Genomic DNA, 11,059 nt, shown 5'->3' with positions numbered 1-11,059 from the left:
TATTTATTGTAAAGCGCATTACATCAATCGAGATCAAACATATATTGTTAAACAAAGCTCATAAAATCCAGAAAAATGGAAATGGACTCTTCTGTGTCCATCTGATTTGACTCATATACCTATATCTGTGTGGTTACTAAGTGGATGTTCACAAGGAAGTGTGTGGCTTCACAGTGGTCAGAGGGAAAAGATGGAGATGGAAGATTGGTGGAAGTGTGTGGCTTCACAGTGGTCAGAGAGAAAAAAGATGGAGATTGATGGAAGCTTGGACTGCCTGCTGGTAATTCTACACCCACTACTTTACACACAAACTGCATGCTCACACACACATGCCTTTGTGCATTAAGGTGCATTAAACCATTTGACCGCCCATACACATCTGATAAGACAATCAGTTATGTCCTCTCCTGTCTCCTAGTCCTCCTACTGTACATAACCTCTGCCCCTTACTCACACACCCAACTCTGTCATTAAACAACATAATATATATTTTCATCATCCTTATCTCAGTCCATATTTAGCTGAATTTAACCTCCCATAGCCTTTTCTCATTCTTGACCCTTTCACTGTCACTTTTCTTTTGCGTCATCGCCATTGTGTCAGCATTTAATGCATTTCAATAGATATTCTGTTGAGACCTCTCTTTAACCTCTGCCCCTTACTCACACACCCAACTCTGTCATAAAACAACAATAGTATATATTTTCATCATCCTTTTTTGAGTCCATATTTAGCTGAATTTAACATCCCATAGCCTTTTCTCATTCTAGTAATTCTCATAATTCAGTAGATATTCTGTTGAGACCTCTCTTAGGTCCTACCTTATTTACTTCCTTATTTTCATTTTTACCTTATTTATTCTCCTGTTTTCTTTATCTTATTTACTTTCCTGTCGTTTTATGTAATGGCTGTCGCTCCTCATTCCATATAGTCACTTGTATTGTATGTTGTTTTCCACTAAGAGCTGATTAACCATGTGACAGAGGCTTCCAGTGTACACACTGACTGTATCATCTTTTTGAATCAAGATAATTTCTTCACTGTCTCACACACACAGCCGCCCCCACCTCTCTCTCTCTCTCTCTCTCTCTCTCTCTCTTACTAACTCACCCTCTTGTCCTCTTTTCTCTCTTCTTTGCAGGCTCTTGTTTCAAGTGGAATCTAATAAGGATTGAGAAGTTCTTTGCACATCATCATCATCATGGCCCCGATAGCCATCTGTGTAAAGTCCCCCACCCTCTGCAGGCACTTCACTGCACTGAGTGTGAGGAGATGTGTGCCTTATCATGCCACTACAGCTTTCAGTCTTCCTCCATTAGGCCCAATCCTCCAGGGTACCAATCGGATGTAAAGTGCTCAAGCACATCTGTGTCCCTGCGTCTGTGTGTGTGGGTGTGTCTTAGAATGTTTGTATGTTAAAGCACAGTCGCATGCATAGAATGTTGAGAAGGCAGTGTATGTATTCAGGCACATTGTGAAGTCTGATGTTTTCTATGCGGACCAGGCACCAGGTTATTGATCTTGTTAAATGGGTATACAGGTCCACATGTGGCCCCTGGGACAGAGTCATTAGTTACGGCTTGTCATTGCTTCCCTTCTACATAGCATGTCCATTAGTTAACTGGAATAACGACTTAGATGTAACATACAGTTTGAGGAGGCATTTTGGAGAGGAGAAGTTGAAGGAGGCGGTCGTGTTGAGTGGCATCAGATTTGTGTGAAATTTCATTCTGTAATGGGCACAAGTGGAGATTTGATTTACAATTATGTATGTTGTTGGTTTTTTTAGATGACATGCATAAGGTTGGTAAGTGTCACTGTTGTACTGGGTAGAGTCATTAAGAAAGGGGAGGTTACTATTTAGATGGGAAAGGAAGAGGAGGAGAACATGGAAGAGGGTGGAGAAATTGTTAGATAAGCAAAGAGATAGAGAGAAACAGAAAGGGAGTGCAGGCAATAACAAATGCTTCTCATGACTTGTTGGGATATCTTGTTCTTAACCTTCCTGGGCATGGAATTCAAAATGGAAATATACTACTTTGGAGAGTTTTGAGTGATCTACAGAGACAGTCAGGGGATTGGACAAAAAGCACTGTGAGGGTATTTTGTAGATATTCTTTCTCACACACACACACACTCACACACTTGGACAGACCATTCACAAGAGGACGGCAGACAGCACTAATCTCAGGATGATAGGGAGCTGTGTCAAAGACTTCTTCACCTACGAGACCACCAAGTCTGTGGTGGTCAAGAGCTGGACTATTGGCATCATCAACCGTGTCGTCCAGCTCCTCATCATCACCTATTTCATCGGGTCAGTACCAGAAGCATGTGCTTTTATTTGTGTTTGAGAAATCATACAAATATTTGGTCTGGGATGTATTGTATACTGATTTCCAATTATTTATTTAAGTTGAAAATTGGCGTGTCCTTAATAATAGAAAGGATTTCTTGTTTAGTGTTTCACCATAAACGTTCTACTTATTGTCTCTTATTTGTCTCTCTCAAACCCAATCTATTTGATTTATCCTCTCAGTTGGGTGTTTATGCATGAGAAGGCTTACCAAACAAGAGACTCAGCCATTGAGTCATCTGTCATGACCAAGGTGAAGGGCTTTGGCATGTACAATAACCACATTATGGATGTTGCAGACTATGTCACCCCAACTCAGGTAATACAGCTCTGAAACACTCTGCTTCTCATACCTCAAGTCCTTTGTGTTTCATGACATGAATGTGTTTCATGAATAATCCTCGCATAATGAGGCTAAATATGTGTTGATTGTAACCATGACACCACCACTTTCTGGTAAAAGTACCATGTTTAATGTAGTGTGGGCACGCAGACAGAAAACCAGATGGAACTGTGTGGATGCGTAGGTGTATGAATAAGAGTTACCTGACCTGATTGATGTAAATGGCATGGATTGACTGATTCTGGTCTGATTTATGTAGATGACATGGATAGGCTGATACTGATCTGATTAATGCAAATGACATGGATTGACTGGTTTTGATCTGATTGATGTAAATGACATGGATTGACTGATTCTGATATGAAATGACATGGATTGGCTCTGTCTCCTCCCAGGGGGCCTCTGTATTCTGTCTCATCACCAAGCTCATAACCACAGAGAACCAGGTGCAGGGCCAGTGCCCACAGGTGCGCTTACACACACAGCTGGACCAGCAGACCGACACACACATATATGGGTCAATGATGTGACATGATTTCAGTGTCCGAGTCCATTACTTCAGTTTAAAATCATTTTAAATGATTCATAACAAGCATAGTTTTTATTTATCATAAAAATTATATATATTTTATGTTTTGTCATCTCAAACCCCCAAAATGTCAGGTGGCACAACCGTCCGAGCAAATTAATTAATGTGAAAAGTATACTATAGAATTTAAAAGGTAAGGAAATTATAAATACACATGGGGTTATAATTTTTAAAATAGACCTTTCAAATAAACAATGATTACTAGTTTAATAGCTCTTAAACTGTTTGGAAAATGTAAAAAAAACATTTGTCTCGAAATGTGCATATCATACAGTTTACATGGTCAGGTGTTACAACCAATATAAAACTAAGAAAAAGTTATTTTAATTTATTACACGGCTCTTCAGAGTGCTGCAGAAAGTTCCATTCACATGAATGGGCCTTCCCAACGTTCGGAGGTCTGTTAAATCTATATAACCACCGGCAAAGTAATCACCGCTGTCAATGGCAACGGGTTTTGTGCTTCTGATTAATGTCTTTCATATCCTTTAGAAAAGTGAAAAGGTTTGGTTATATAGATGTCCAAGAAGATGCCTGCATAATTTGAAATTAGCAAAAGTCAGCTGGCGCAACTGTATCGTCAGGTGGTGCAGGTAAAATACCAATTTAAACCAAGAAATAATAGATTAAAGGGAAGAAATTGTTGAAAATGTACCAAAATACCCCTCTACAATAACATATTCGTAAGTTACTTTTAATACCAAGGTCAACTACAAAATAATAATCTGTTAAGCACTGTGGACACTCTCATACTTTCCAAAAAGGGCTTTTTTGGGCCTTTTTTTTTTAGAAACTTTTGGTTGCGCCACCTGACATTTTTTGAGTGATGAAATTGCAAATATAGTCTAAAACTGTATTTGAGAAAAAAAAAAAAAACTCTTCCAACTTCAAAAAATGTATTCTGTCCATTTTTAAAGATTATTATAAAAACACATTGTCAATGACCCACATATCAACATGCTTTGCATGAATAAATGGGAAATGAAATATCTTTATATTTTTTTTCATTATAAAACATTTTTATATATATTTCAAATATTGACACACCATCAGTTGCATTGTGACATAATTAGTGAGAACATTGTAAAAACTATAGGAGAACTGTGAAAGCTGTGAATCCGATTTTACTGTAGATTTAGTGTTTACAGACAGTAACTGATTCACTAACATTTGAGTTTATTTCAGCATCCTTTGCAATGTTGCTCATATGGATGTTTCATCTTTGATGTCCTCCCAACTCTGTCCCCACAGTTTATGTCCCCCAAAGAACGAAAATATATCTGCAGCAATGATGAAATGTGCCAAAACGTAAGGTCGCCCAGTAATGGTGAGACAATTTCAACCCTTTTTCATCTTTTACTGTTTTCTCTCTTTGACGAAAAATGGAACATCAGTTCCAACCTCTACTGAGGGTTAAACAAGGGTTCTTTCTTCTTCAAGAGTTCAGTAACCCACTCTTCCCTCTGATCATATCTTGCACTTGCACTTGTATCTTGCACACACTCTCACTCTCTCTCTCTTTCTGCCATGGATTTTCATGTAACACGTAAATTTGGATAACTCCTGCTTGAATAAATCCAACAACTTTTGCTCAGTACAGGATAATCACAATGTTTAGTGTTTGTGTTGTGGGATAAAAGGTGATAAGGTTACTCATTACTGTTTGAATAGAAAGAGACGTATAAAGTAAAGAAAGGAAGAAAGGAAAATCAGATTATCTTTTTTGTTCTGCCAGGTGTGTTGACCGGCAAGTGTGTGCCCTTCAATGGAAAGAACAAATCCTGTGAGATCAAAGGCTGGTGTCCTGCTGAGAATGATGAGGTCAAAATGTGAGTCTGCTCATCTGAGCTTCTGTCTGTGTCTGTCTCCTTACTAATCTTTATATGTTATATGTTCATATGTCCCACTCCTACCTGGTCAACACATTATTTGTTCATTTATCTTTAGTCCATCCATTATTCTGACTGACCATGACCATCTGTGTAATCAACTAATCTCCCTGAATAGTTTGAATACCTTCATTCATTCAATTGAATGTCTTTCAAAGCAATTCCTGATTCTGGTTGTACACAGATATAATGACCACAGTAGAAAGAAGATAACTGTGAACTACCCAGTGATATTATACTGTGCTATCCAATGTTGTTATTGGATTTTCTGTTTTATTGTTTCAATGTTATTGAGTGCATTGAACTGGAGAGAATGATGAGGCACCACCCCTATTCATTTCAGCAGTTGATGCTATGCATGTCATAAATGTATAAAGTAAGATTAAGATGGGAAGCTGCAATGGTTCATAGGAATGGTGACATGTCATAGCGCCACTTTGAAAACAAGAGAAAAGTTATCTGAACACTGTTTTACATGCAGTGCCGTTTAAACGGTACAATGTTTTGACCGCTCAGGTCTTCATCAGGTACATCGAAGACCTGAGCGGTCGAAATGTGTACCGATTAAACTGCACTGGGAGCATGAAAGACAGTGTGTGGGTACCTTTTCTCCTGTTTTCTTTTGCATCGCTTAACATTCGGCACCTGTTGAAATATATGCATGTATACATGCATGTATATATTTCAACAGGTGCGGAATATACATATATATAATAATAATAATACCTTCGACTTATATAGCACCTTTCATGGTACCCAAGGTCGCTTTACAACACATGGATGGGGGGACCTCACTAGTAACCACCACCAATGTGTAGCACCCACCTGGGTGATGCACGGCAGCCATTATGCGCCAGAACGCTCACCCCACACCACACACCAGCTTGAGGTGGAGAGTGAGGGAGTGAATGAGCCAATTACAGTGGGGGATGATTAGGGGGCCAGATTGAATGAGCCAGGTTGGGAATTTAGCCAGGACACCGGGGAATCCCCTACTCTTTATGATAAGTGCCATGGGATTTTTAATGACCACAGTGAGTCAGGACCTCGGTTTAACGTCTCATCCGAAGGACGGCATCTCCTACAGTGCAGTGTCCCCGTCACAGCACTGGGGCATTGGGATCGATCTTTTTTTTTTTTTTTTTTTTTTTTTGGCCAGAGGGAAGAGTGCCACCTACTGGCCACCCACCAACACCACTTCCAGCAGCAACCTAGTTTTCCAAGGAGGTCTCCCATCCAAGTACTAACCAGGCCCACACCCGCTTAGCTTCAGTAATTCAGCTAAGACAAGGTAGCCAGCAGCCATATATATATATATATATGTGCATGCATTCCTACACTACGTGAGCACCACTTTGGGCCAGGGAATAACATTGTGTATGTCTCTATCACAGGACACCCATGATGGAGGTGGAAAATTTTACAATCTTCATCAAGAACAGCATTCGCTTTCCCCTTTTCAACTTTACCAAGTTAGTGCCTCCCATAAACTGTACAAACTGCTTATCTAAGGGTCATTCCACGTCAATTCAACCAGAGCCCACGCACTTAGGTCTCAAAAAATTCTGAAAAAATGACCAGGTGTACCTATGTTACCCAGGAGACACACTGTAAAATTTATGTTATGTAAGATCAATACTTTCCAAGATACAGCCAGTTTTACAGGGGGAGGGGGGTGTCGATTTTGTTCGGCCTCTTTTTTTTGTCAAAGTTCACAAGGCCACAGCGCAAGAACTAAACCATGTAGGAGGCTCAAATTTTGCATGCTGGTACATAAATAGGAATAGTATGTTGCAAAATCATCACTTTTGGTCTGGTTGATCCTGCATGGTCATAGCTGTCCCTCAAAGTTGATCAAAACTTTATTGGAGTTTTTGGCTGGGCTCTGTTTAGGCCTTCAGAAGACATATTTGTACTCAACATAGGCTCTTGATTTATTTTCCTTACTGAGATAAGTAGAAACATTCTCACAAAAAGCAATGAACAGAAAATAAATCCCTTCAGGGTCTGAACAGCACAACCTCACTTTTGGTTCTCATTTTCAGAAAAGAGGCCGAACAAAATCGACACCCCCCTCCCCCCGTAAAACTGTCTGTATCTTGGAAAGTATTGATCTTACATAAAAGTAATTTTACAGTGTGTCTCCTGGGTAACATAGGTACACCTGGTAATTTTTTCAGATTTTTTTGAGACCTAAGTGCGTGGGCCCTGGTTGAATTGACGTGGAATGACCCCTAACCAAGTGTTATTAATCTTATATTAAGGTAAATCATTAGTAAAATAGTTAAAACAAGTAGTAAAATAGTTAAAACAATGAGAAAGCACAAAGTAAGTCTCATCATATTAAAAACAATACCAGCTAGATTATTTTATCTTAATATAACATTAATAACACAAAATCACAATTCAGAACATCACCATGTTTTCCATCATTAACATAAATGCCATTGTCTTGACATAAGCATGTTTTCTTTCTTTCTTTCTTTCTTTCTTCACCATTCTTTCTCTATTGCTCATTCCTCAGGGGTAATATCTTGCTCAACATTACCGACAAGTACATTAAATCGTGTAATTTTGATCCAGTTCACCAGAGATACTGTCCCATATTCAAAGTGGGTGATGTGCTTCGATTTGCCCAACAGAACCTCTCCATTCTGGCCGACAAAGTTAGAGTCACTTCTATTCTCATCTCTCATACTGTTCTTTCCCCTTCCATTACATGTCATTTCATTCCACCACATATGTCTTTAACCTCCGTGCCTTTCCCATCTATCCTTTACTCTCTTCCTCTTTCCCCATCTCTTTCTCTCTCTCTCTGTCTAAGGGAGGGGTGATTGGAATAAAGATTGGCTGGGTCTGTGACTTGGACAAGTCTGAAGATGAATGCAACCCTACATACTCCTTCACCCGTCTAGATGCCGTGTCACAACAGAATAATGTGTCTCCCGGATACAATTTCAGGTGCTGCTCTAGGTCTTTTTCAAACACACCTTCACTTCTTCAGATAGCAATTAAAATCATTCTCACAGAGATCTCACAGTATGTCATGAATGTTTGGAACTGGTTGCTTTGGTTACACTATATCTATATCTATATCTATATCTAACGATAACTATGAAATGGGTTTAGGCATTTCTTTACAATATCATGGATTTGTGCATATACAAATGAGACTCAAGCTGAAATTTGGAATAGCTCTTAGACTTAGATATAGCGTGCCAGATAAGGTGAAATAAATGTTTGCACTGCAGTAAAACTTAGAGATGTTTCTGAAACTGAATGTCCATTAAAACACTTTCAACAACTAATGACAAGTTCATTCATTTAAACAGGCTGTTAAAATAATAGCTCACCAAGCAATACTAAATCTAAAAGCTTGTTCCCTGTAAGTACTATATCGAACAAATGAATCAGTATTCTATTACACAAGGTTAATGCACTAAATGCTTCTTTGGTCAATCAGCAAAACCTCATCCTTCAAGATAGTTTTTTTTCTGTATTCTTCAGGTTTGCCAAGTACTACAAGACGGAGAATGGAACAGAGCACCGCACTTTATATAAAGCCTATGCCATTCGATTTGATGTGATAGTTAATGGAAATGTGAGTCATATTGAAGGCACCGTGCATGTGTGTGTGTACTGTATGTGTGTAGGCTACTTATGTGTGCTTGTGTTTGTGTGGATCTGTGTGCATGCATGTTTTATAGCTATTCATAAATCTGTGTTAACTCATGACTTTGTATGATGGTTTTTGAAGGCAGGGAAGTTCGACATGATCCCTACTCTTATTAACATGGTTGCAGCCTTCACGTCTGTGGGTGTGGTATGTACTATCTTCCTCTTTCTTACCAACATAACAACATGGTCATGCATTACAATCAGACCTGTCCAATCAAATTAAAGTGAAATGTGCAGATGTGTCCTGTCAAATTAAAGTAAAATGTGCTTTATTTTATTACCTTTAATTTACCAGGGAACTGTACTCTGTGACATCATTCTCCTAAACTTCCTGAAGGGAGCTGACCAATACAAGGCCAAAAAATTTGAAGAGGTATGTCCTTGTGCAATGTTGTTAAGAACTTGTAACTTGTAAAACACAATGTTAAATATTATTAAGTGGGCATTTACATTATGTGTATCACTTATTTTCTCCATATCATTTATTTTCATGCCCATGCTGACCATTATATGCACCCCATCCCAACCATAGATTACAGAGGCTGAAGTTGAGAGGTCTGCCTCCATAGATGGCATGTATCGGACCAGAGAGCAAAGTCAGTTGACCATCAGGCTGGATGAAAAGGACTCAAATGACTCTGGGGATTTTTCCTTGGGGCGGTTTGCTTAACAGATCAAAAGAACAATACAAAAAAAATGTATGTAGTATTTCAGTCTTAAATTAGCATAGAGTGTGAAAAATATTTGTTTGTTTGCTCATTTACTTGTCCACTATAGCAATAAAGAAATTTAAAATTATTGGTTTGTGAATGCCCACAAAAATATTTTACATTTTTGTTTGAGACCATTGATAGTGTCATTAAAGGTATATAATGTATCATAAGATTACATAGAATAGCCATTGTCCGATCTTTTGGACGGTAGCATTTAACAAAATAGCATGCTCTACATTCTCACTGGTTAATTAGCAATGCCTATTAAAAGTTATTGCTGGCATGCTTGACTGTAACTATGATTACCACTCAAGTCCAATCAATAAACTGTATAGACATTGGTAAATGTTAATATTTTGAAACATAATGCATCCATTCTGTTCTCGCTCAAGTTTCTCCCCACAAACTTTGACTGCTCTGGCTAGCAGTCAGTGCTGACAGGCAGGCTGTGAAAAATATGGACCTTCATCCCCATAGCCTGGCTAGCGCCACCACTTCTCAATGAGACGTGGTCTGGGAACCAAACGTTCATTTTCTCGTATTTGAAAAAAATACCCAGATCCGTTTATTGGGTGCCACGGATGTCTATCAAATGCGTCTGTGCATAGCTCATCATCGTCTTGCTTTCCCCCCGTTCTGTGATTGGTTCCCTATCTGAGGCAAAAATTAGGGCGGTAGTTTCCAGGCTGCCTTAGCAGCGTGAATCAAATCGCGCGCAAGGCAGCATGGGAACACCCAGGCTACCTTCATCTTGCATTTTTAAAAGATTAAACACTGTCCAGCTATTTGTTTGTAGAAAACAGTCTTTTTTTTTTTTTTTTTAACAAACTGTTTTAAAATGGCTGTTACATATACAATTTGCACATCTACATCAGTCTGCCTCCACACACCAAAATCCTGGACCTTTTGTAAGGCACCAGAGTGGGTGTCGCCCAATTAACAAATTTACACAAACACCTGCAGACAGTTAGTCAGCTAACATGCAGATAAGAACATGTGCAAAAGTGCATTGAATTAAAAACAGTGTCCTAAAACAGGGAAGATGTAGTCAGCATCTTCACACAGGCTCTTGTCCTGGTTATTGGATGCTTCCTTGTTCAGTTTTTTTTTTACGTTAGATTACTACATCATTTTTTTTAGTGCGTTTTTTAATAACTACGTTATTATACAAAGTGTATGTTGATTGCTGTGGTTGAGAACTGCAAAAGTATTGTGGATTAAAATAGCTGATTCCACCTTTAATTTGCGTGTAAGGCGTGTTATTGGACAGATACATTCAAAAGATGTGTTTGTTATTTGTATGAAGCCATGCAACATATACAAATTTATCTTTGAACCATTTTGGTCATGTGAAAAGCAAAGGCTTCCTGCTTTTAGTTTAATGTTTTACTGACATATACAGTACATTTGAACAAAACACATTTTGTAATTCAAATATGTGAAAATTATGGCTGTCAATTGATTAAAAAAATGAATCTAATTAATTACATA

At 38.6% G+C, this 11,059-nt stretch overlaps 2 protein-coding genes across 2 annotated transcripts in view; both read left to right on the top strand.

The window, feature by feature from the left end:
- LOC125299593 overlaps positions 1-11,059 on the top strand; it is a 355,198-nt gene that overhangs the window by 75,444 nt on the left and 268,695 nt on the right. The window lies entirely within an intron of this gene.
- p2rx3b (purinergic receptor P2X, ligand-gated ion channel, 3b) lies at positions 75-9,653 on the top strand. Its single transcript, XM_048250943.1, has 13 exons — positions 75-280; positions 1,142-2,317; positions 2,540-2,675; positions 3,095-3,166; positions 4,540-4,615; positions 5,024-5,117; positions 6,572-6,649; positions 7,702-7,843; positions 8,002-8,138; positions 8,685-8,778; positions 8,935-9,000; positions 9,151-9,228; positions 9,388-9,653. Exons 2-13 carry the CDS (start codon positions 2,193-2,195, stop codon positions 9,523-9,525), a joined length of 1,236 nt encoding a protein of 411 aa, XP_048106900.1. The 5' UTR covers positions 75-280; positions 1,142-2,192; the 3' UTR covers positions 9,526-9,653.

This window comes from Alosa alosa, chromosome 1, assembly GCF_017589495.1.
Source record: "Alosa alosa isolate M-15738 ecotype Scorff River chromosome 1, AALO_Geno_1.1, whole genome shotgun sequence".
NCBI lineage: Eukaryota > Metazoa > Chordata > Actinopteri > Clupeiformes > Clupeidae > Alosa > Alosa alosa.
The sequence above is the reverse complement of the archived record's forward strand: the minus strand, read 5'-3'. Positions and strand labels throughout refer to the sequence as shown.

What these genes read in the sequence shown, in the direction of transcription:
- p2rx3b (XM_048250943.1), top strand. Translation starts at nt 2,193, where the DNA reads ATGATAGGGAGCTGTGTCAAAGACTTCTTCACCTACGAGACCACCAAG. An exon ending in CGTAAGGTCGCCCAGTAATG is followed by an intron (nt 4,616 to 5,023) that starts GTGAGACAATTT and finishes TTGTTCTGCCAG; the next exon opens with GTGTGTTGACCGGCAAGTGT. An exon ending in CCTTCACGTCTGTGGGTGTG is followed by an intron (nt 9,001 to 9,150) that starts GTATGTACTATC and finishes TTAATTTACCAG; the next exon opens with GGAACTGTACTCTGTGACAT.